The following is a 27,496-nucleotide window of genomic DNA, read 5'->3' as shown; positions in this document are numbered from 1 at the left end:
TATACTGTCCTCTGTAGTATATATACAGTATACTGTCCTCTGTAGTGTATGTATATATATACAGTATACTGTCCTCTGTAGTATATATACAGTATACTGTCCTCTGTAGTATATATACAGTATACTGTCCTCTGTAGTATATATACAGTATACTGTCCTCTGTAGTGTATGTATATATATACAGTATACTGTCCTCTGTAGTATATATACAGTATACTGTCCTCTGTAGTATATATACAGTATACTGTCCTCTGTAGTATATATACAGTATACTGTCCTCTGTAGTATATATACAGTATACTGTCCTCTGTAGTATATATACAGTATACTGTCCTCTGTAGTATATATACAGTATACTGTCCTCTGTAGTGTATATACAGTATACTGTCCTCTGTAGTATATATACAGTATACTGTCCTCTGTAGTCTATATATACAGTATACTGTCCTCTGTAGTCTATATACACAGTATACTGTCCTCTGTAGTCTATATACACAGTATACTGTCCTCTGTAGTATATATACAGTCATGGGCAAAAGTTTTGAGAATTACATAAATATTGGAAATTGGAAAAGTTGCTGCTTAAGTTTTTATAATAGCAATTTGCATCTACTCCAGAATGTTATGCAGAGTGATCAGATGAATTGCATAGTCCTTCTTTGCCATGAAAATTAACTTAATCCCCAAAAAAACTTTCCACTGCATTTCATTGCTGTCATTAAAGGACCTGCTGAGATGATTTCAGTAATCGTCTTGTTAACTCAGGTGAGAATGTTGACGAGCACAAGGCTGGAGATCATTGTCATGCTGATTAGGTTAAAATCATATATACAGTATACTGTACTCTGTAGCATATATATACAGTATACTTTCCTCTGTAGCATATATACAGTATACTTTCCTCTGTAGTATATATACAGTATACTGTCCTCTGTAGTATAATACAGTATACTGTCCTCTGTAGTATAATACAGTATACTGTCCTCTGTAGTATATATACAGTATACTGTCCTCTGTAGTATATATACAGTATACTGTCCTCTGTAGTATATATACAGTATACTGTCCTCTGTAGTATATATACAGTATACTGTCCTCTGTAGTATATATACAGTATACTGTCCTCTGTAGTATAATACAGTATACTGTCCTCTGTAGTATATATACAGTATACTGTCCTCTGTAGTATATATACAGTATACTGTCCTCTGTAGTGTGTGTGTGTGTGTGTATATATATATATATATATATATATATATTATACTGTCCTCTGTAGTATATACAGTATTCTGTCCTCTGTAGTATATATACAGTATACTGTCCTCTGTAGTATATATACAGTATACTGTCCTCTATATTATATATATATACAGTATACTGTCCTCTGTAGTATATATACAATATACTGTCCTCTGTAGTATATATACAGTTTACTATCCTCTGTAGTATATATACAGTATACTGTCCTCTGTAGTATATATACAGTATACTGTCCTCTGTAGTATATATACAGTATACTGTCCTCTGTAGTATATATACAGTATTCTGTCCTCTGTAGTATATATACAGTATACTGTCCTCTGTAGTATATATACAGTATACTGTCCTCTGTAGTGTGTGTATATATATACAGTATACTGTCCTCTAGTGTATATATATATATACGGTATACTGTCCTCTGTAGTATATATATACTGTCCTCTGTAGTATATACACAATATACTGTCCTCTGTAGTAAATATATACAGTATACTTTCCTCTGTAGTATATATACAGTATTCTGTCCTTGGTAGTATATATACAGTATACTGTCCTCTGTAGTATATACAGTATACAGTCCTCTGTAGTATATACAGTCCTCTGTAGTATATATACAGTATACTGTCCTATGTAGCATAAATACACAGTATACTATCCTCTGTAAAATATATATATATATATATATATATATATATATATATAGTATACTGTCCTCTGTAGTATATACACTGCGTGCAGAATTATTAGGCAAATGAGTATTTTGACCACATCATCCTCTTTATGCATGTTGTCTTACTCCAAGCTGTATAGGCTCGAAAGCCTACTACCAATTAAGCATATTAGGTGATGTGCATCTCTGTAATGAGAAGGGGTGTGGTCTAATGACATCAACACCCTATATTAGGTGTGCATAATTATTAGGCAACTTCCTTTCCTTTGGCAAAATGGGTCAAAAGAAGGACTTGACAGGCTCAGAAAAGTCAAAAATAGTGAGATATCTTGCAGAGGGATGCAGCACTCTTAAAATTGCAAAGCTTCTGAAGCGTGATCATCGAACAATCAAGCGTTTCATTCAAAATAGTCAACAGGGTCGCAAGAAGCGTGTGGAAAAACCAAGGCGCAAAATAACTGCCCATGAACTGAGAAAAGTCAAGCGTGCAGCTGCCAAGATGCCACTTGCCACCAGTTTGGCCATATTTCAGAGCTGCAACATCACTGGAGTGCCCAAAAGCACAAGGTGTGCAATACTCAGAGACATGGCCAAGGTAAGAAAGGCTGAAAGACGACCACCACTGAACAAGACACACAAGCTGAAACGTCAAGACTGGGCCAAGAAATATCTCAAGACTGATTTTTCTAAGGTTTTATGGACTGATGAAATGAGAGTGAGTCTTGATGGGACAAAACAATAACAAACACAGGTGCACTCTGCAGTCTCACTAAATCCTCAAACTGATTTTAAAATTGAGAGATTAGTCAACATGTCCTACGGTGTAGAACATGTCTAAGCCCGGACACCACGACAAGGTTTCTCAAGTAGCCCGGGACCCTACACTCTCCTACCTGAGCCGTATGGGCGATACCAGGAGCCAGTGGGCAAATTACAGGAGCATAAGGCCGACTCACAAACAACTCACCAGTTACCTCCAGCATGTGGCCATGCTTGCAATGGGAGGAGGGAGGAGTCTGTGAGTCCCACTCAAAACTTGCTGATATGTCCCAGGCCTCACAGGTGCACCTAAATGTGACCTGTAGATGGAAAACAGGCACATTGTCCTCTGTAGTAGATGTATATACAGTATACTGTCCTCTGTAGCATATATACGGTATACTGGTGAGTTGTTTGTGAGTCGGCCTTATGCTCCTGTAATTTGCCCACTGGCTCCTGGTATCGCCCATACGGCTCAGGTAGGAGAGTGTAGGGTCCCGGGCTACTTGAGAAACCTTGTCGTGGTGTCCGGGCTTAGACATGTTCTACACCGTAGGACATGTTGACTAATCTCTCAATTTTAAAATCAGTTTGAAGATTTAGTGAGACTGCAGAGTGCACCTGTGTTTGTTATTGTTTTGTTATATTGTTATATTAATTATGACATCCGCACTTGTTATCTTGTGTAGGATGTCTATTGGGGTACTTGTGGTTCGCCGCGGGCATCCTCCATTGTATGCATTTTGCTGGGGATTGCCATTAGCAACGGGCCACAAGTGCAGTATTTGCTCCCCTATATATATGCACAACTGCATGTGGGTTTGAGCACCTCCTGCTAATGCCAACCTGTCTTCTTAGTTTGTATATATTGAGTCTTGATGGGCCAGATGGATGGGCCCGTGGCTGGATTGGTAAAGGGCAGAGAGCTCCAGTCCGACTCAGACGCCAGCAAGGTGGAGGTGGAGTACTGGTTTGGGCTGGTATCATCAAAGATGAGCTTGTGGGACCTTTTCGGGTTGAGGATGGAGTCAAGCTCAACTCCCAGTCCTACTGCCAGTTTCTGGAAGACACCTTCTTCAAGCAGTGGTACAGGAAGAAGTCTGCATCCTTCAAGAAAAACATGATTTTCATGCAGGACAATGCTCCATCACATGCGTCCAAGTACTCCACAGCGTGGCTGGCAAGAAAGGGTATAAAAGAAGAAAATCTAATGACATGGCCTCCTTGTTCACCTGATCTGAACCCCATTGAGAACCTGTGGTCCATCATCAAATGTGAGATTTACAAGGAGGGAAAACAGTACACCTCTCTGAACAGTGTCTGGGAGGCTGTGGTTGCTGCTGCATGCAATGTTGATGGTGAACAGATCAAAACACTGACAGAATCCATGGATGGCAGGCTTTTGAGTGTCCTTGCAAAGAAAGGTGGCTATATTGGTCACTGATTTTGGTTTTGTTTTTGAATGTCAGAAATGTATATTTGTGAATGTTGAGATGTTATATTGGTTTCACTGGTAAAAATAAATAATTGAAATGGGTATATATATTTGTTTTTTGTTAAGTTGCCTAATAATTATGCACAGTAATAGTCACCTGCACACACAGATATCCCCCTAAAATAGCTAAAACTAAAAACAAACTAAAAACTACTTCCAAAAATATTCAGCTTTGATATTAATGAGTTTTTTGGGTTCATTGAGAACATGGTTGTTGTTCAATAATAAAATGAATCCTCAAAAATACAACTTGCCTAATAATTCTGCACTCCCTGTATATACACAGTAAACTGTCCTCTGTATTATATATACAGTACACTGTCCTCTGTAGTATACACACAGTATACTGTCCTCTGTAGTATACACACAGTATACTGTCCTCTGTAGTGTGTGTGTGTGTATATATATATATATATATATATACACACACAGTAAACTGTCCTAAGTAGTATATATACAGTACACTGGCCTCTGTAGTATATACAGTATACTGTCCTCTGTAGTATATACAGTATACTGTCCTCTGTAGTATATATACAGTATACTGTCCTCTGTAGTATATAGATATACAGTACACTGTCCTCTGTATTATATATACAGTACACTGTTCTCTGTAGCATATATACAGTATACTGTCCTCTGTAGTGTATATACAGTCCTCTGTAGTGTATATACAGTATTCTGTCCTCTGTAGTGTATATACAGTATACTGTCCTCTGTAGTGTATATACAGTATACTGTCCTCTGTAGTATATATACAGTATACTGTCCTCTGTAGTGTATATACAGTATACTGTCCTCTGTAGTATATATACAGTATACTGTCCTCTGTAGTGTATATACAGTATACTGTCCTCTGTAGTATATATACACAGTATACTATCCTCTGTAACATATATATACAGTATACTATCTGCTGTAATATATATATAGTATACTGTCCTCTGTAGTGTATATACAGTATTCTGTCCTCTGTAGTGTATATACAGTATACTGTCCTCTGTAGTATATATACAGTATACTGTCCTCTGTAGTATATATACAGTATACTGTCCTCTGTAGTGTATATACAGTATACTGTCCTCTGTAGTGTATATACAGTATACTGTCCTCTGTAACATATATATACAGTATACTATCTGCTGTAATATATATATATATAGTATACTGTCCTCTGTAGTATATATACAGTATACTGTCCTCTGTAGTATATATACAGTATAATGTCCTCTGTAGTATATATATACAGTATACTGTTCTCTGTAGTATATATACAGTATACTGTCCTATGTAGCATAAATACACAGTATACTATCCTCTGTAACATATATATACAGTATACTATCTGCTGTAATATATATATATATAGTATACTGTCCTCTGTAGTGTGTGTATGTGTGTGTGTATATGTGTATATATATATATATATATATATACAGTATACTGTCCTCTGTAGTATGTATACTGTCCTCTGTAGTATGTATACTGTCCTCTGTAGTATGTATACTGTCCTCTGTAGTATGTATACAGTATACTGTCCTCTGTAGTATATATACAGTATACTGTCCTCTGTAGTGTATATACAGTATACTGTCCTCTGTAGTGTATATACAGTATACTGTCCTCTGTAGTGTATATACAGTATACTGTCCTCTGTAGTGTATATACAGTATACTGTCCTCTGTAACATATATATACAGTATACTATCTGCTGTAATATATATATAGTATACTGTCCTCTGTAGTGTGTGTATGTGTGTGTGTATATGTGTATATATATATATATATACAGTATACTGTCCTCTGTAGTATGTATACTGTCCTCTGTAGTATGTATACTGTCCTCTGTAGTATGTATACTGTCCTCTGTAGTATATATACAGTATACTGTCCTCTGTAGTATACATACAGTATACTGTCCTCTGTAGTATACACACAGTATACTGTCCTCTGTAGTATACACACAGTATACTGTCCTCTGTAGTATATATACAGTATACTGTCCTCTGTAGTATATACAGTATACTGTCCTCTGTAGTATATACAGTATACTGTCCTCTGTAGTATATACAGTATACTGTCCTCTGTAGTATATACAGTATACTGTCCTCTGTAGTATATATACAGTATACTGTCCTCTGTAGTATATATACAGTATACTGTCCTCTGTAGTATATAGATATACAGTACACTGTCCTCTGTATTATATATACAGTACACTGTTCTCTGTAGCATATATACAGTATACTGTCCTCTGTAGTGTATATACAGTCCTCTGTAGTGTATATACAGTATTCTGTCCTCTGTAGTGTATATACAGTATACTGTCCTCTGTAGTGTATATACAGTCCTCTGTAGTGTATATACAGTATTCTGTCCTCTGTAGTGTATATACAGTATACTGTCCTCTGTAGTGTATATACAGTATACTGTCCTCTGTAGTATATATACAGTATACTGTCCTCTGTAGTATATATACAGTATACTGTCCTCTGTAGTGTATATACAGTATACTGTCCTCTGTAGTATATATACAGTATACTGTCCTCTGTAGTGTATATACAGTATACTGTCCTCTGTAGTATATATACACAGTATACTATCCTCTGTAACATATATATATATACAGTATACTATCTGCTGTAATATATATATATAGTATACTGTCCTCTGTAGTGTATATACAGTATTCTGTCCTCTGTAGTGTATATACAGTATACTGTCCTCTGTAGTGTATATACAGTATACTGTCCTCTGTAGTATATATACAGTATACTGTCCTCTGTAGTATATATACAGTATACTGTCCTCTGTAGTGTATATACAGTATACTGTCCTCTGTAGTGTATATACAGTATACTGTCCTCTGTAGTGTATATACAGTATACTGTCCTCTGTAGTGTATATACAGTATACTGTCCTCTGTAACATATATATACAGTATACTATCTGCTGTAATATATATATATATAGTATACTGTCCTTTGTAGTATATATACAGTATACTGTCCTCTGTAGTATATATACAGTATAATGTCCTCTGTAGTATATATATACAGTATACTGTTCTCTGTAGTATATATACAGTATACTGTCCTATGTAGCATAAATACACAGTATACTATCCTCTGTAACATATATATATACAGTATACTATCTGCTGTAATATATATATAGTATACTGTCCTCTGTAGTGTGTGTATGTGTGTGTATATGTGTGTATATATATATATATATATATATATATATACAGTATACTGTCCTCTGTAGTATGTATACTGTCCTCTGTAGTATGTATACTGTCCTCTGTAGTATGTATACTGTCCTCTGTAGTATGTATACTGTCCTCTGTAGTATGTATACTGTCCTCTGTAGTATATATACAGTATACTGTCCTCTGTAGTATACATACAGTATACTGTCCTCTGTAGTGTGTATATATATACTGTCCTCTGTAGTATATATACAGTATACTGTCCTCTGTAGTATATATATACAGTATACTGTCCTCTGTAGTGTATGTATATATATACAGTATACTGTCCTCTGTAGTGTATATATATATATACAGTATACTGTCCTCTGTAGTATATACACAGTATACTGTCCTCTGTAGTATAAACTGCCTGTCCAAAAACAAAGTCTCCACCTGGATGTAACTAAGAAAATAGTTCTGAGCCTCCTATTGGATAATTACTGCATGGGGGCGATTATCTTTCAGCAACAAGTTATTTAACCTCGAATGGTGCAATGAGTTGTTTCTCATTTCTTAAACAACCATGTGGAAAGACACATCTCGTGGTCGTGGAAAAGATTTCCGTCTGTTTGAGAAGGGTCAAATCATTGGCATGCATCAAGCATAGAAACATCTAAGGAGATTGCAGAAATCATCGTATTGGAGGAAGAAATGTGTCGGGAAAAAAATCCTGAATGATGGTGATCGGCGATCACTTAAACGTTTGAAATCAAATTGAAGAAAAACAGCAGTAGAACTCAGGGCTATGTTTAATAGTGAAAGTAAGAGCATTTCCACACGCACAATGCGAAGGGAACTCAAGGGACTGAACTGAACAGCAGTGTAACCGTAAGAAAACCACTAATCAGTGAGGAAACTAGAAAAAAAGGCTTCAATTTGCATAAAGATTGGACTCTGGAGCAATGGAAGAAGGTGATGTGGTCTGATGAGTCCAGATTTACCCTGTTCCAGAGTGATGGGCGCATCAGGGTAAGAAGAGAGGCAGATGAAGTGATGCCCCCATCATGCCTAGTGCCTCCTGTACAAGCCTGTGGGGGCAGTGCTATGATCTGGGGTCCTGCAGTTGGTCAGGTCTAGGTTCAGCAACAGTATGTGCTCCAAGAATGAGGTCAGCGACCACCTGAACATACTGAAGGACCAGGTTATTCCAGCAATGGATCTGTTCTTCCCTGATGGCACGGGCATATTCCAAGATGACAATGCCAGGATTCATCGGGCTCAAATTGTGAAAGAGTGGTTCAGGGAACAGGAGACGTCATTGTCACACATGGATTGGCCACCACAGAGTCCAGACCTTAACCCCATGGAGAATCTTTGGGATGTGCTGGAGAAGGCTTTGCGCAGCGGTCAGACTCTACCATCATCAATGCAAGATCTTGGTGAGAAATTACTGCAACACTGGATGGAAATAAATCTTGTGACATTGCAGAAGCTTATCGAAACAACGCCACACCGAATGCGTGCCGGAATCAAAGCTAAAGGCAGTCCAATGAAATATTACAGTGTGTGACCTTTTTTTTGGGGGTTGGACTTTTATTGGGACAGGCAGTGTATATATACAGTGTACTGTCCTCTGTAATATATATATATATATATATATATATATATATATTACAGTACAGACCAAAAGTTTGGACACACCTTCTCATTCAAAGAGTTTTCTTTATTTTCATGACTATGAAGGCATCAAAACTATGAATTAACACATGTGGAATTATATACATAACAAACAAGTGTGAAACAACTGAAAATATGTCATATTCTAGGTTCTTCAAAGTAGCCACCTTTTGCTTTGATTACTGCTTTGCACACTCTTGGCATTCTCTTGATGAGCTTCAAGAGGTCGTCCCCTGAAATGGTTTTCACTTCACAGGTGTGCCCTGTCAGGTTTAATAAGTGGGATTTCTTGCCTTATAAATGGGGTTGGGACCATCAGTGGCGTTGAGGAGAAGTCAGGTGGATACACAGCTGATAGTCCTACTGAATAGACTGTTAGAATTTGTATTATGGCAAGAAAAAAGCAGCTAAGTAAAGAAAAACGAGTGGCCATCATTACTTTAAGAAATGAAGGTCAGTCAGTCAGCCGAAATATTGGGAAAACTTTGAAAGTAAGGGCTATTTGACCATGAAGGAGAGTGATGGGGTGCTGCGCCAGATGACCTGGCCTCCAGTCACCGGACCTGAACCCAATCGAGATGATTTGGGATGAGCTGGACCGCAGAGTTAAGGCAAAAGGGCCAACAAGTGCTAAGCATCTCTGGGAACTCTTTCAAGACTGTTGGAAGACCATTTCAGGGGACTACCTCTTGAAGCTCATCAAGAGAATGCCAAGAGTGTGCAAAGCAGTAATCAAAGCAAAAGGTGGCTACTTTGAAGAACCTAGAATATGACATATTTTCAGTTGTTTCACACTTGTTTGTTATGTATATAATTCCACATGTGCTAATTCATAGTTTTGATGCCTTCATAGTCATGAAAATAAAGAAAACTCTTTGAATGAGAAGGTGTGTCCAAACTTTTGGTCTGTGTGTATATATATATATATATATATATATATATATATATTTTGTAAGGGATTAGGTCGTCTCCTGGGTAGTCAGGCACAGTTTAGCAGGCACACCGAAGCAGTTACAGTCCACACGGCAGGAACTTCGTCTAACTGACCTCAGCCAGTTTTATTGTCAGGTTGAGGTACAGAACATAAAACATTACAAACAAAAATCCTAAGCCGGTCCGGCTCTAACTATACAGCATGAAACCTCCCTGACCAAGTGCCGGCCTAATACCAAGCACCCAAACAAAACAGCAAAGTCCGTACCTCTTGAAGTGCTCTCACAGGCTCCATGCAGGTAACCTGTTCCCAGGCTGAGAGAGCTGTGTCTGCATTCTCAGCCTTATATCAGGCTAGCACACCTGAGGAGTAATTACCTGACAGCCCAAAACCTGGACTGGCCGGATGGAGTGGGGCCCACCCTTCTCTCCCCACTCCAGCAACACAGGCCCTAAAAACAGGTTTTATGCAGACCCGAATTAAAGAGACCTCTCCTGAACATTTCCCTGGTTGCTTTTAAATGACAGAAGTGAGGAATCTTGGGCACACATAGACCCCGTCCACTACTTCTCCAGACACTCTGTCACAATATATATATATTTACAGAGGACAGTACACTGTGTGTGTATATATACAGTATACTGTCCTCTGTAGTATATAACCAGTATACTGTCCTCTGTAGCATATAACCAGTATACTGTCCTCTGTAGCATATAACCAGTATACTGCCCTTTGTAGTATATATACAGTATACTGTCCTCTGTAGTATATATATACTGTAACGGAACGCCTAGCGCCCCGACCGGGTACCTCCGTTAATAGATGCTCCTAGTGCTTCCAGAGGACTCCAAGCACTCCACTTGACACCGTAAGCGCTGCAGACCCCACGAACCGCCGAAGCTTGGTGGAGGTCTCGCCGTCTCCTACCCAACCTGGACCTATGACAAGGCTCCAGGCTCCAGTGGGTGAACCTCTCCTAAATGCAGAGACAGGAACCAGGAACAAGCTCTTACAAGAGCTTATACTCAGGGGAGTATTATGATATAGCAATCCCCAAGAGTGTAGTTATCCCATCCCCCAAACATGAGCCAAGACTTCATAAAGGGGCAAAACAGGAACTCTTTATTGAGGGCTACCCGCCCGTATTTATGCAGGTCCCCATCTGGTGGACACTCCCCTAGAGGACCAGATGGAAGACTGTGACACAGGACAGATATGCAGCAATTCAGGATACACAGACACAACACATCCCCACAATGCATCATGGTTTCCTCCTCTCTGCCCTGGAGGCACCCGAGGAGTAATTCAATTATCTCTCAGGACAAAGGGAAATCGCCAATACACATGTGGGGACAACAGGACAGAAATCACCATTTAAACGTACAATGTCACAACCCTTACAGTAAACACAGACATTTAACATATCCCCAGATAGCTCAAGTCTGAGGGCATATCATTAGGTGAATGGCACTCAAACAACACGAATACAATAAAATTTGCTATCTGGGTACCCTCACATAACATACAATACAATTCCAAAGACAGATATGTCTGTCACACAACTCAAAACCCCACATATCCCCATAATATATACATCCATGGATAGCTCTGATCTGGGTGAACAACATATCCAAAAATCACCCAGATCCGAGCAGGGGTTCCCGAATTCCATGGAAGTCACATTTGGCCGGCCGCAAGCATAGCTTTCCTGCCCAAAACAGTTCCACAGATTTAAGCTGTGCGGCCGGTCTGTCTTCTCCTTTACAGTTAGTATGGGCCATAATCCTGAGGCAGGAGGCTGGCAAACAGCCCGCTCCAAAACACTGTGGCGAGGTTGGTTTCACCACACATCTCCCCCTCCCAGGGAAGACTAACCAGATACCTGACCTCACGCCGGTCAGTACCTGAGTTAGTCTGGCAGTCCACCCACAACCCAATACTGGACCTGTTGAATTTTGGGGCCTGACTCTGTTCTGTATGTCCCCAGCTGTTGAGTGGGCATCTGCTACTCCTTGCTTCCTTGTGGTTCTCTAGCTTGGAGCTGTAGGTACTTGGTGGGCAGAGGCCGACTGCGCTCTGCCCAGATGCCAGCTCTTCCGCTGGGGTAGCCAGTGGGGAGTAAGCCTCTGGACAAGAGGATAGGGGAGGGCAGAGGCTGACTGCGCTCTGCCAAGATGACAGCTCTTCCGCTGGGGTAGCCTGTGGGAAGTCCGGCTCTGGAGAAGAGGATAGGGGAGGGCAGAGGCTGACTGCGCTCTGCCCAGATGGCAGCTCTTCCGCTGGGGTAGCCTGTGGGAAGTCAGGCTCTGGAGAAGAGGATAGGGGAGGGCAGAGGCCAACTGCACTCTGCCCAGATGCCAGCTCTTCCGCTGGGATGGGATCAGGGAATCCTGCCCCCAGGACTTTGTTGCGGATCAGCAGCTGTGGAGAGGAGGGATCGTTTACCTCCTCTTCCTGGCATTTCTGCAGGGTTGGTGGGGGATCCATACCGGCCGTCCAGCATCCCGGTAGGCCTGGTGCAGAGACTGCGGTCCCATCTGCACCATCGGAGTTAGGGGTGCTGTCCCCCTGTGATTGGGGAGAGAGACCGGTTGTCTCCTCTTCCTTCAAAGTACACTGCCGCTGGGGAGTGAGACCAACTGTCTCCACTACCCGTGATGCTGGTTGTTGCAGGGCTGAGGGACCGACCATCTCCTCCCCCTGGGATGCTACCTGCCGCTGGGAAGAGAGACCGACTGTCTCCTCTCCCTGTAGAGTATACTGCCGCTGGGTAGTGAGACCGACTGTCTCCACTACCAGTGATTCTGGTTGTTGCAGAGATGAGGGACCGACAATCTCCTCTCCCTGTACTCCCAGTGGCAGTTGGGGATCTGGGCCGCCTCCCCAGCCACCCTGTTGGGCCGGTGGAGTGACTACGGTCCCATCTCCACCTGCCGACTGGGGTTCCTCCCAGTACCAGTCTATGAAGTCCCCTACCTCCACAGATAATGAGGAAGTAGGGGATACCTCAGCTGTGACTTGCCAGGGGTAGGGCTGCAGGTCTGGGCCTGGTATCCAACTGTCTTGTATCTTGCGCTGGGCTTGAATGGAGCGAAATAACTTGATAATCTTGCTCCAGCTCCCACTCCCTTTGGACCAGAAAGGTCAGATATGCCCTCACCCCACTAGTTGTAGGCCAATTGTGCAAGTCCCCCCTGTTGTCAGTAATGTCCCAAAATCTAGATTCTTCTGTGCTCCCAAAGTCAATGTCTTCAAAAGACTCCCACAATAACCCAGGGCAATTATATTCCTCACCTTCGGGCTTGGCGTACTCCTCCATCCATGGAGACTGTCGTACTGTGTCCCACCATAGTGCTTGGTAAGCGTCATCCAGCCAGGTTTCCTGCCATACCAGTGTCTCAAGCTCTGACACCCACTCCGTCAATGGTTGCTCTCCCAGTAGAGGTAGTCGCAGCGCCAATCGCATTCGTAATCTCTGCTCCTCACTGGGAAGACTCTCACCCCTCCGACGCTGCACGTCCTCCAGGGCCTGGTGCCATACGCCTTTCCGCTCAGCATCCCTGTAATCTGGGTGATCTTCCTCATGGAATTCTGTGCAGGAACCAACGGCATCCATATTGCTGTAGCCAGGGGAGCTGTACGGATACTAGCGTTGCCCTCAATTTTGTAAATCCATGAACGGTGTCTCTGAGCTGCTTCTCCTCACACTAGGACGCCATCCCACTGCTTGCCACCTATGTAACAGAACGCCGAGCACCCCGACCGGGTACCTCTGTTGATAGATGCTCCTAGTGCTTCCAGAGGACTCCAAGCCCTCCACTTGACACCGTCAGCCCTGCCACCAATGTAACGGAACGCCTAGCACCCTGACCGGGTACCACCGTCGATAGGTGCTCCTAGTGCTTCCAGAGGGCTCCAAGCACTCCACTTGACACCGTAAGCGCTGCAGACCCCACGAACCGCCGAAGCTTGGTGGAAGTCTCGCTGTCTCCTACCCACCCTGGACCTACGACAAGGCTCCAGGCTCCAGTGGGTGAACCTCTCCTAAATGCAGAGACAGGAACCAGGAACAAGCTCTTACAAGAGCTTATACTCAGGGGAGTATTATGATATAGCGATCCCCAAGAGTGTAGTTATCCCATCCCTCAAACATGAGCCAAGACTTCATAAAGGGGCAAAACAGGAACTCTTTATTGAGGGTTACCCACCCGTATTTATGCAGGTCCCCATCTGGTGGACACTCCACTAGAGGACCAGATGGAAGACTGTGACACAGGACAGATATGCAGCAATTCAGGATACATAGACAAAATACATCCCCACAATGCATCATGGTTTCCTCCTCTCTGCCATGGAGACACCCGAGGAGTAATTCAATCATCTCTCAGGGCAAAGGGAAATCGCCAATACACATGTGGGGACAACAGGACAGAAATCACCATTTAAACGTACAATGTCACAACCCTTACAGTAAACACAGACATTTAACATATCCCCAGATAGCTCAAGTCTGAGTGCATATTATTAGGTGAATGGCACTCAGACTACACGAATACAATAAAATTAGCTATCTGGGTACCCTCACATAACATACAATACAATTCCAAAGACAGATACAGTCATGTGAAAAAATTAGGACACCCTTTGAAAGCATGTGGTTTTTTGTAACATTTTTAATAAATGGTTATTTCATCTCCGTTTCAACAATACAGAGAGATTAAAGTAATCCAACTAAACAAAGAAAACTGAAGAAAAGTCTTTTCAAGATCTTCTGTAAATGTCATTCTACAAAAATGCCTATTCTAACTGAGGAAAAAGATAGGACACCCTCACATGTATTCCCTCTTAAATTGGCTCAGATCTCACACCAGGTGCACATAATTAGTAGATCGTTACTCTGCATGTTGAATGAGGCTTGCCCTATTTAAACCTCAGACATTTAGTTTGGTGTGCTCCTGACTGTTGAAGTGAGAGTGAGCACCATGGTGAGAGCAAAAGAGCTGTCAGAGGACTTCAGAAAAAAGATTGTAGCAGCCTATGAGTCTGGGAAGGGATTTAAAAAGATCTCAAAAGATTTTGAAATCAGCCATTCCACTGTCCGGAAGATAGTCTACAAGTGGAGGGCTTTCAAAACAACTGCCAACATGCCCAGGACTGGTCGCCCCAGCAAGTTCACCCCAAGAGCAGACCGCAAGATGCTAAAAGAGGTCTCCAAAAACCCTAAAGTGTCATCTCGAGAACTACAGCAGGCTCTGGCTACTGTTGATGTAGAAGTACATGCCTCAACAATCAGAAAGAGACTGTACAAGTTTAACTTGCATGGGAGGTGTGCAAGGAGGAAACCTTTGCTTTCCAAGAGAAACATCGAGGCCAGACTGACATTTGCCAGAGATAAAGTTGACAAAGACCAGGACTTCTGGAATAATGTTCTTTGGACAGATGAGTCCAAAATTGAATTATTTGGACACAACAGCAGAGGACATGTTTGGCGTAAACCAAACACAGCATTCCAAGAAAAGAACCTCATACCAACTGTGAAGCATGGAGGTGGAAGTGTCATGGTTTGGGGCTGCTTTGCTGCAGCGGGACCTGGTCAGCTCACCATCATAGAATCCACGATGAATTCTACTGTGTATCAGAAGGTGCTTGAAGAACATGTGAGACCATCAGTTAGAATATTAAAGCTGAAGCGGAACTGGACCATGCAACATGACAATGACCCAAAACATACTAGTAAATCAACCAAAGATTGGCTGAAAAAGAAGAAATGGAGAGTCCTGGAATGGCCAAGTCAAAGTCCAGATTTGAATCCCATTGAGATGCTGTGGGGTGACTTGAAAAGGGCTGTACGTGCAAGAAACCCCTCAAACATCTCGCAGCTGAAAAAGTTCTGCATTGAGGAGTGGGGTAAAATTTCCTCAGACCGATGTCGAAGACTGGTAGATGGCTACAAGAACCGTCTCACTGCAGTTATTTCAGCCAAAGGAGGTAACACTCGCTATTAGGGGCAAGGGTGTCCTATCTTTTTCCTCAGTTAGAATAGGCATTTTTGTAGAATGACATTTACAGAAGATCTTGAAAAGACTTTTCTTCAGTTTTCTTTGTTTAGTTGGATTACTTTAATCTCTCTGTATTGTTGAAACGGAGATGAAATAACCATTTATTAAAAATGTTACAAAAAACCACATGCTTTCAAAGGGTGTCCTAATTTTTTCACATGACTGTATGTCTGTCACACAACTCAAAACCCCACATATCCCCATAATATATACATCCATGGATAGCTCTGATCTGGGTGAACAACATATCCAAAAATCACCCAGATCCGAGCAGGGGTTCCCGAATTCCATGGAAGTCACATTTGGCCGACCGCAAGCATGGCTTTCCTGCCCAAAACAGTTCCACAGATTTAAGCTGTGTGGCCGGTCTGTCTTCTCCTTTACAGTTAGTATGGGCCATAATCCTGGGGCAGGAGGCTGGCAAACAGCCCCCTCCAAAACATTGTGGCCACCGGCCCAACAGGGTGGCTGGGGAGACGGCCCAGATCCCCAACTGCCACTGGGAGTCCAGGGGGAGGAGATGGTCGGTCCCTCACCCCTGCAACAACCAGCATCACGGGTAGTGGAGACAGTCGGTCTCACTCCCCAGCGGCAGTGTACTTTGAAGGGAGAGGAGACAACCGGTCTCTCTCCCCAACCACAGGGGGACAGCACCCCTAACTCCGATGGTGCAGATGGGACCACAGTCTCTGCACCAGGCCTACCGGGATGCTGGACGGCCAGTACGGATCCCCCACCAACCCTGCAGAAATGCCAGGAGGAGGAGGTAAATGATCCCTCCTCTCCACAGCTGATCTGCAACAAGGTCCTGAGGCAGGATTCCCTGACCCCATCCCAGCGGAAGAGCTGGCATCTGGGCAGAGCGCAGTCGGCCTCTGCCCTCCCCTATCCTCTTCTCCAGAGCCGGACTTCCCACAGGCTACCCCAGCGGAAGAGCTGGCATCTGGGCAGAGCGCAGTCGGCCTCTGCCCTCCTCTATCCTCTTGTCCAGAGGCTGACTTCCCACTGGCTACCCCAGCGGAAGAGCTAGCATCTGGTCAGAGCGCAGTCGGCCTCTGCCCACCAAGTATCTACAGCTCCAAGCTAGAGAACCACAAGGAAGCAAGGAGTAGCAGATGCCCACTCAACAGCTGGGGACATACAGAACAGAGTCAGGCCCCAAAATTCAACAGGTCCAGTATTGGGTTGTGGGTGGACTGCCAGACTAACTCAGGTACTGACCGGCGTGAGGTCAGGTATCTGGTTAGTCTTCCCTGGGAGGGGGAGATGTGTGGCGAAAACAACCTCACCACAGTGTTTTGGAGGGGGCTGTTTGCCAGCCTCCTGCCCCAGGATTATGGCCCATACTAACTTTGAAGGAGAAGACTTCCATGGAATTCGGGAACCCCTGCTCGGATCTGGGTGATTTTTGGATATGTTGTTCACCCAGATTAGAGCTATCCATGGATGTATACATTATGGGGATGTGTGGGGTTTTGAGGTGTTTTCTGTGTGTTGGGAAAAATGTGTGTTTTCTGTCTGTGAGTGATTAAGTTAGCCCATTACGTTTGGTAATTGTATTTTGTGGATTGCGTCTCAGACAATGCCAGTGTGTTAGTTAATTGCGTCACAGACAATGCTCATTGTATTTTGTTGATTGCGTTACAGACAGAGGGAAAGGGATTTTGTGTACAATTGCTGGGAAGGTTTGAATACTGTAAATGCATGTGATTGGCATTTTTTACAAAACCCTGTGGGTGGTAACCTTGTTGGAAGATGTGTATAAATCAATGCTTGTGTGTTCAAATAAAGAGAGTTCCTGTTTTGCCCCTTTATGAAGTCTTGGCTCATGTTTGGGGGATGGGATAACTACACTCTTGGGGATTGCTATATCATAATACTCCCCTGAGTATAAGCTCTTGTAAGAGCTTGTTCCTGGTTCCTGTCTCTGCATTTAGGAGAGGCTCACCCACTGGAGCCTGGAGCCTTGTCGTAGGTCCAGGGTGGGTAGGAGACGGCGAGACCTCAACCAAGCTTCGGCAGTTTGTGGGGTCTGCAGCACTTACGGTGTCAAGTGGAGTGCTTGGAGCCCTCAGGAAGCACTAGGAGCATCTATCAACGGAGGTACCCGGTCGGGGTGCTAGGCGTTCCGTTACATATACAGTATACTTGTCAGGATTCGAACCAGTGACCAGCCATGTCCCAGGCAGTAGCTCTAGCCACTAGACTACCAACCCTTCTGGACATTTCCTTCTACTGAACTCTTTGATCTACCTTGTTCCAGCCTTGCCTTGTTAATCTCTGTGATTCCTTGCACCTGCTACTTCCTCTTTATAAGCCCAGCCTCTTGCACCAGATCCCTGCTGGTTATTGTTCTTCTGGACTTGATCCTGCTGCATCTACCGCTGTTCCTCTGTTGCTACTGCTACCAACTTGACTGCTGCCGACCTCGGAATTGTCCCCGACTACTCTTCTGCTTGTCCCTACCAACTGAACTGCTACCACCGTTCCCGATCCGGATTGTCTGACCACGCTCACTGCCGCCTGCCCTGACCCACCGCCTGCCAACCGATTACGCCTCTGCCTGACTTCCTGCAACTACAACCTGCCTGCGGTCCTTGCCACTGGGCTCCCACCTCCAGCCAGCTGTCCTCTGACTCAGGTGAGCCTGTAGGATTGCAACAGAATAACCAGCCAAAAAATGGAGTCCGCGATGGCCACCCTGAGCAAACAAGTCTCCGAACTTCAGGAGTTTGGCGCCTCTGCCCAAAAGGAAATGGCCCAACTTCAAGGACGCAATCCAGAGCCAACAGAGGGAAATTATTGACTTGCAGCGTCAACTACTGGACGTACGCGGCGCGGTCACAGACACCCGCATGCCTCTCCCGTCAAAGTTTAACGGCGATCGGAGCCAGTTTCGGGGGTTCCTCAACCAGTGCCGTATCTACTTTCAGATGCAGCCGGGCTCCTTTTCCTCGGACAGAAAGAAGATCCTGTTCATCATTAACCTTCTAACTGACGAGGCCCTGGCATGGGCATCCCCATATGTGGAATCCCACAGTCCCTTATTAAATAATCTCGACAACTTCACCGCAGCCATGAACCAAGTCTTCGACGACCCTAACCGCTGCGCGACTGCCGAGGCTAGGCTGCACAGTCTACGGCAGGGAAGACGCTCTGTAGCCGAGTATACCTCCGAGTTCCGCCGCTGGGTCACGGACACCACCTGGAACCCCGCTGCTCAGAAAAGTCAATTTCGCCGCGGACTCTCCGAACTTATAAAGGATGAGCTCGCCAGGGTAGACGCCCCAGACGATCTGGACTTCATCGAACTGTGCATCCGAATTGACCGGAGACTCGCGGAAAGAAGGAGAGAAAGACTCTGGTCCTTAGATAACAGGCCCGCGTACCCTTTCACTCCAATGACTCAGCCGGATCACCAACCCTCCACCGAACCGATGCAGGTCGACACACTGCGCAAGACTCTATCGGCTGATGAAAAGGAGAGACGACTGGCCGCAGGCCTCTGCCTTTACTGTGGCGAGCCAGGGCACTTCGCTATTAGGTGCCCCAATAAGACTCGCTGAACCATTGCTGTCACTGAATTACAGGAATTACAACAAGCCACAATTTCACCCTTGGCCTCTGAAACCATGGACACTACAGGTACCGGGTCCCACTTCATTGTTCCCATCCTTATCACCATTGGGGAACGACCGCTTCCCTGCTCCGCAATGCTTGACTCGGGGGCCGGCGGAAATTTCATGCACTTGACCTTCGCCCATGAGAACAACATACCACTGGTAACCAGGGCAGCCCCCATCGATCTGAAAACCGTCCATGGGACCCTGCTCTCTTCTGGGCCGGTTACGCACCAGACCGCTGATCTTCAACTCCTCGTCAAACCCGATCATCAGGAAACCATTCACTTCTCCCTGATCACCTCCCCTAAGTTTCCGGTGATCCTAGGCATCCCTTGGTTGGAAACCCACAACCCCTCGGTGGACTGGGACACCCGCTGCATACGGTTCCGCTCAGACTTTTGTTCTCAGAACTGTTTACGTGAATCCGTCCCTCCTTCGCCCAAAGAACCTACCATATTCGGTCTATCCACCAAGGAGCTTTTACCCCCTCAATATCGGGAGTTCCAGGATGTCTGACAAAAGAAATGCAGACAAACTGCCCCCGCATCGGCCTTATGACTGCCCGATTGAGCTGCTACCTGGAGCCGAAATACCCTTCGGCAATATATACTCCCTCTCCGAGCCGGAACTAAAGGCCCTGAAGGAGTACTTAGACAAAAATCTAAAAAAAGGTTTTATCCAACCTTCCACATCTCCTGCAGGGGCCCCTTTCTTCTTTGTGGAGAAAAAAGACTTCTCTACGCCCTTGCATAGATTATCGAAAGCTCAACAACGTTACTGTGAAGAACCGGTACCCTCTCCCCCTGATTTCTGAACTCCTTGAGAGACTTCGGGCGGCAAAAGTCTTCACTAAGCTCGATCTCCGAGGAGCCTACAACCTGGTCCGAATTCGCCCGGGGGACGAGTGGAAAACCGCCTTCCGAACCCGCTACGGTCACTTTGAGTATCTGGTCATGCCTTTCGGCCTCTGCAATGCCCCTGCTACCTTCCAACATTTTATCAACGACGTCCTCAGACCCATGCTTGACCAATTTGTGGTAGCATATCTGGACGATATTTTGATTTTCTCAGAAGACCCTGAACAACATCGTGGGCATGTCCGCAGGGTGCTACAGAAACTCAGTGAACAGTCTCTCTATATTAAACTGGAGAAGTGCGAATTTGAACAGACTTCCACCCAATTCCTCGGCTATATTATTTCCCCGGAGGGCTTAAGTATGGATCCCCGTAAGATCCAGGCCGTGACTGAGTGGCCCGCCCCGAAGAACGAAAAGGAGGTCCAGAGGTTTGTAGGTTTTGCAAACTTTTATCGGAAGTTCATCAGGAACTTTTCGAAAATCATCGCCCCAATCACTCAACTAACAAAAAAGACTGTCCCCTTCGTGTGGACTCCGGAGGCACAGGAGGCCTTTGCTAAACTGAAGTCCCTCTTCACCTCTGCCCCGATCCTGGCCCACCCAAACCCTGAATTACCATTTACGGTCGAGGTGGACGCCTCCGACGCTGCGGTGGGCGCAATTCTGTCTCAACGTTCAGGGGAAAAGATGCTCCTACACCCTTGCGCTTTCTTCTCCCGCCAGATGTCCCCCGCTGAACGGAATTACGACATCGGGAATAAGGAACTGCTGGAGAAGGACCCAGGAGCTCCTCTCCCGTTTCTCCTGGTGGCCAACTTACAGAAAAGATACCGAGAGGTTTGTCTCCTCATGCACGACGTGCGCCCGCAACATGACCCCCCGCTCCTCCCCCGTGGGCTTGCTATGTCCACTCCCGGTTCCCTCCCGCCCCTGGGGTTCAATCTCCATGGACTTTATTGTGGACCTTCCTCCCTCCAAGGGCATGAACACCGTTCTGGTCGTCGTCGACCGTCTCACCAAAATGGCCCACTTCATCCCCTGCAAGGGCCTACCTACCGCCAAACAGACGACCGATCTCGTACTCCGAGAGGTTTTTAGGCTACATGGGGCCCCGGACGATGTTGTTTCGGATCGGGAAGTACAGTTCACTTTCAGGTTCTGGAGAAACTTCTGTCAAGCCCTTGGGATCAAGGTGAACCTGTCTTCTGCGTTCCACCCCCAATCCAATGGGCAGACCGAGAGAACGAATCAAATCCTCGAGCAGTATTTGCGCTGTTTCGTCACCCATCTGCAGGACGACTGGCTGGACCACCTCTCTACGGCCGAGTTTGCCTATAACAATGCGGAGCACAGTTCTACCCAATACAGCCCGTTCTACGCTAACACCGGCCTACACCCAACCTTCATCCCTCACTTGCCCATTTCCACCACAGTCCCAGCTGTGGCCGAACGTCTAGCAAGTCTACAACAGGCACAGGAAAATATTCGGGACAATCTACATCGAGCCCAGAGCCGCTTCAAGCAGGCAGCGGATAAACACCGCAAACCCGCTCCGGAATTCCAGGTAGGAGACAAGGTGTGGCTCTCCACCAGAAACCTAAGCCCAAAGGTTCCCTCCCGGAAGTTGGGCCAAAAATACATGGGTCCTTTCCGGATCACGGCTCGAATCAACGAAGTCACCTTCCGACTCGACCTTCCCGACTCCATCCGAGTGCACCCGGTTTTCCACTGCTCTCTCCTGAAACCTCATGTTGAGAACACTTTCCCAGGCCGCCACCCCCCTCCTCCTCCTCCTCCGGTAAGAGTACAAGACCAGGAGGAATACACTGTGGCCAAGATCCTTGACTCCAGACTCCACAGTGGAAGGCTGCAGTATCTAGTTGGGTGGAAGGGCTATTCCCCTGAGGATAACTCCTGGGAGCCGGAGGAAAATGTCCATGCCCCCAGACTGGTAAAAGCATTCCACAAAAGACAACCCGATAAACCATCATCTGCGGTGCCTGGAGGTTACCTTGGAGGGGGGGGGGGAGTACTGTCAGGATTCGAACCAGTGACCAGCCATGTCCCAGGCAGTAGCTCTAGCCACTAGACTACCAACCCTTCTGGACATTTCCTTCTACTGAACTCTTTGATCTACCTTTGTTCCAGCCTTGCCTTGTTAATCTCTGTGATTCCTTGCACCTGCTACTTCCTCTTTATAAGCCCAGCCTCTTGCACCAGATCCCTGCTGGTTATTGTTCTTCTGGACTTGATCCTGCTGCATCTACCGCTGTTCCTCTGTTGCTACTGCTACCAACTTGACTGCTGCCGACCTTGGAATTGTCCCTGACTACTCTTTTGCTTGTCCCTACCAACTGAACTGCTACCACCGTTCCCGATCAGGATTGTCTGACCACGCTCACTGCCGCCTGCCCTGACCCACCGCCTGCCAACCGATTACGCCTCTGCCTGACTTCCTGCAACTACAACCTGCCTGCGGTCCTTGCCACTGGGCTCCCACCTCCAGCCAGCTGTCCTCTGACTCAGGTGAGCCTGTAGGATTGCAACAATACTGTCCTCTGTAGTATATATACGGTATACTGTCCTCTGTAGTATATATACGGTATACTGTCCTCTGTAGTGTATATATACGGTATACTGTCCTCTGTAGTATATATACGGTATACTGTCCTCTGTAGTATATATACAGTATACTGTCCTCTGTAGTATGTATACTGTCCTCTGTAGTATATATACAGTATACTGTCCTCTGTAGTATATATACACTATACTGTCCTCTGTAGTATATATACACTATACTGTCCTCTGTAGTATATATACAGTATACTGTCCTCTGTAGTATATACACTCACCTAAAGAATTATTAGTGCCCCCATACTAATACGGTGTTGGACCCCCTTTTGCCTTCAGAACTGCCTTAATTCTACGTGGCATTGATTCCACAAGGTTCTGATAGCATTCTTTAGAAATGTTGGCCCATATTGATAGGATAGCATCTTGCAGTTGATGGAGATTTGAGGGATGCACATCCAGGGCACGAAGCTCCCGTTCCACCACATCCCAAAGATGCTCTATTGGGTTGAGATCTGGTGACTGTGGGGCCATGTTAGTCCAGTGAACTCATTGTCATGTTCAAGAAACCAATGTGAAATGATTGGAGCTTTGTGACATGGTGCATTATCCTGCTGGAAGTAGCCATCAGAGGATGGATACATGTTCTCATTCTGTTTACCCCAAATTCGGACTCTACCATTTGATTGTCTCAACAGAAATCGAGACTCATCAGACCAGGCAACATTTTTCCAGTCTTCAACAGTCCAATTTTGGTGAGCTCGTGCAAATTGTAGCCTCTTTTTCCTATTTGTAGTGGAGATGAGTGGTACCCGGTGGGGTCTTCTGCTGTTGTAGCCCATCCACCTCAAGGTTGTGCGTGTTGTGGCTTCACAAATGCTTTGCTGCAGACCTCGGTTGTAACGAGTGGTTATTTCAGTCAACGTTGCTCTTCTATCAGCTTGAATCAGTCGGCCCATTCTCCTCTGACCTCCAGCATCCACAAGGCATTTTCGCCCACAGGATGGCCGCATACTGGATGTTTTTCCCTTTTCACACCATTCTTTGTAAACCCTACAAATGGTTGTGCGTGAAAATCCCAGTAACTGAGCAGATTGTGAAATACTCAGACCGGCCTGTCTGGCACCAACAACCATGCCACGCTCAAAATTGCTTAAATCACCTTTCTTTCCCATTCTGACATTCAGTTTGGAGTTCAGGAGATTGTTTTGACCAGGAGCTCCCCCCTAAATGCATCGAAGCAACTGCCATGTGATTGGTTGGCTAGATAATCGCAATAATGAGAAATAGAACAGGTGTTCCTAATAATTCTTTAGGTGAGTGTGTATATAAGGTATATTGTCCTCTGTATATACAGTATACTGTCCTCTGTATCATATATACACAGTACACTGTTCTCGGTAGTATATATATATATCTAAAGTATATAGTGTAGTATATATATCTAAAGTATATAGTATATACTATATAGTGTGTGTGTGTGTGTGTGTGTGTGTATATATATATATATATATATAATATAATAATATGTATTTATATAGCGCCACCATACTCCGCAGAGCTTTACAAATTCATAGGGTTCATGTACAAAACAAAACTAACCAGCTAATATGCAACTGAAACCCTAGGAGTCAGGGCCCTGCTCACAAGAGCTTACAATCTATGAGGAATTGGGGGTGACATCAATAGTTGACTGTGATAAGCAGGATTTGAGCCATTATTGAACTGACAGGAGGGGTGCCGGCCGATCTGCTTCAGGTTTGGGACTACTAGAGGATCGAGTTTAGGCCGGAGGAGTTGGTGGGGGAGGTTTAGTCTGGGAAAAGTCATTTTAGGTAGCTTGATAAGCCTGCCTGAAAAGGTGTGTTTTTAAGGCATGTTTGAAGATGGAGAATGTGACGAATACCACGTCTCGTGCCCGCTTAGTCACTTACATCGAGCTCACGAGACGCAGTATAGTCCCTCGTTACTAAGGCGTGACGTTACGCCCTCCAGAGGAGCAGATGAGGTCAGCTTGGTACAGTTTACACAGACACCTCCTGTCCACGCGGGCACAGAGAGGCAACAAGCTGAGGGAGCCTGGTCACTGCCGCAGTGAAACAGCGTGTTCTCAGCCCGGGTATCTGCCACCAGCTTCTCGTTTAATATAAGCCTGGTCCACTAACGGGATTATATAGGGTGAGAAACCAACCCGCAGTAGCTTATAACTAGGCCGAAACACGGACGTGGGGATTCATGATAGAGATACAAGACAGCACAAGATTAAATGATATATTTGATCACCTTAAGGGCTCACTAGATATAACACTATACACACAGAATATATACAGTGGTCTGAGGTTACAGATACAGGTGGTATGGTACAAACAGGATTACACAGAGTACAAGTCAGTTACCGGGTAGATGAATGTTCCTTTGCTGTATTCACATGGAGGGCAGTGATGTCAGCTGGTTTCCAGGTCTCTCCAAACACATGGCACGATGTGACACCCTTTCAGTAAAAGAAACGCCCGCTTGCTGGCACAAGCCTTTTAAACTGTAGCCGGTCCCTCCTCTGGGAAGGGTCCACTCCCACCTCTTCTGGGCTGACATTAAGTGACCCACAAAACCCTTTAGGGTTCATAGCTCTAGACCAGAATGTCGTAGGAAGGTGCTTCCGGGCCTAATTGATCCACCTGGGTTCCGGCTACAACTAGAGTCCAAACATGAATGAACAAACACCAGCGGCTCAACCTCTCACCTTAAATGGATGAGGTGCTCACCTAAAAAGGCCCACCCATAGGCCCAAAGGAACGTGAACAGTGTATGTGTGTGTGTGTGTATATATATATATATATATATATATATATATAGGCACACTCCATCCCAGAGTTTTAACATTGCTTAGTAAAGTAGAGCATTATGGGAACACCAGCCCCTTTAAAAGAATGTGGAAGTGCTCACTCAGTTGGCCACTGAGGAAGAGGTACAGCACCTCGAAACGCGTCTGGCATAAGGAGTGGGCGTATGCCTTATTGATCAAGGAGAGACAATATCACCATCTAAAGAAAAAAATCTAAAAAAACTGAAAAAATCGAGAATATCAAAAAATTCGGAGACATTTGAATCCTGGAAAAATCGTCGCTTACCAGTGACGTCACTTCAGTTCCATTCGATTTCCGGAGCTACCAGGTCACGTGGGACGCCATGTAGGGGTTCAGCACACCACGTGGGACGCCGCTGGTGTGCGGCCGCCTGGAACCAGCGCTGCCACAACGCAGTGAAGAAGGTAAGACCCAGCTCCTGTTAGGAGGGTGCCTGTGGTTTGTTGGCTGCTCCGAAGTTATCAGTGACTGCCTATTGATTTAATAGAAGTACGTCCTGGACTATGCCTGGATTTTGCATGCTATGATGATACAGTCCTCCACAGTGTTATAGCCACCTGCACTTAGTACATCGGCAGGTTGAATTCACGAGTTGATTGACATTTGCCTAAGCTGGACGATCCTAGGAGCATTTGTGTATTGGATAAAGGAGAGGATGATACAGCCAGTATAGCATTGCTGTGTGCTGTGTGCTGGGGGTTTATGGTGCAGACTATGTTGCCATGTATAGCATTTTATATGTGTTAGTATTTTAAATTTGTACGTTTTAATAAATTACATCCACTTGGTGGATTTAGTACTCCCACTTGCAGTGTGCCCCTATATATATATACAGTATATATACATAGAGTCCAAACATGGTGCGGTTATGTGGTTTCTGTGGGGAGTTATGTCTATCTCCCTTCCCTGGCATACCATGCACCCTTCCATTGGACATATCTATCAGGTGGCTTTCCCAACAAAGACTTCTGATAGAACACGCCAATGTATCCCACTTTTTCGGAATACTAAATCATCCTGACAGATACCAGGGTCCTAATGCCATTTGAAGTGAAAATTGTGGAGCTCCTACATTTCATGTCACTATACATCTGAATACTGTTCCCATGTCTGCCAGTACCAACCTGTCCGCACATCCAATATACTGTATATGTCTCTTCTTACCTTGCAATGTGAGAGGCCAGTGGTCCTCCATCATGGCATCCTTGTACAGATCCTCATGTCCTTCTAAATACTCCCACTCATCCATGGAGAAATAGACAGCGACATCCTGACACCTTATAGAAACCTGATAAATAAAATAAAAGAGTCGATTATGGACTTCCTGAACTATCCTGGCCTCCGTTCAGCCATAATCTAGCAGGTTCATGGATGAGATGGCAAAAAACAGCTTCCCCCACTGCCCTACAAAAAGGCTATCAGACACCACTTTTGGGTGACGGATCATTGACTGCTCAACACGCCTCTATAACACTCTTGAAGACATTTTGCCCAATGGACAGATTTTGAGAGAGACGCGTCATTGAACTGA

At 44.9% G+C, this 27,496-nt stretch overlaps 1 protein-coding gene across 2 annotated transcripts in view; it reads right to left on the bottom strand.

Annotated features, from left to right (window-relative positions):
* LOC120994248 (gastrula zinc finger protein XlCGF17.1-like) overlaps positions 1–27,237 on the bottom strand; it is a 43,369-nt gene extending 16,132 nt beyond the window's left edge. For both annotated transcript variants that reach the window (XM_040422692.1, XM_040422693.1), the window contains exon 1: positions 27,130–27,237. In XM_040422692.1, the coding sequence (XP_040278626.1) occupies positions 27,130–27,214 (85 nt within the window). In that variant the 5' untranslated portion in view covers positions 27,215–27,237. The remainder of the gene's footprint in view (positions 1–27,129) is intronic.
* Between the last annotated feature and the right edge of the window lie 259 nt (positions 27,238–27,496).

This window comes from Bufo bufo, chromosome 3 (assembly GCF_905171765.1).
Source record: "Bufo bufo chromosome 3, aBufBuf1.1, whole genome shotgun sequence".
In the NCBI taxonomy this organism is placed as follows: domain Eukaryota; kingdom Metazoa; phylum Chordata; class Amphibia; order Anura; family Bufonidae; genus Bufo; species Bufo bufo.
Note: the sequence above shows the minus strand (reverse complement) of the source record. Positions and strands in the feature narration are given on the sequence as shown.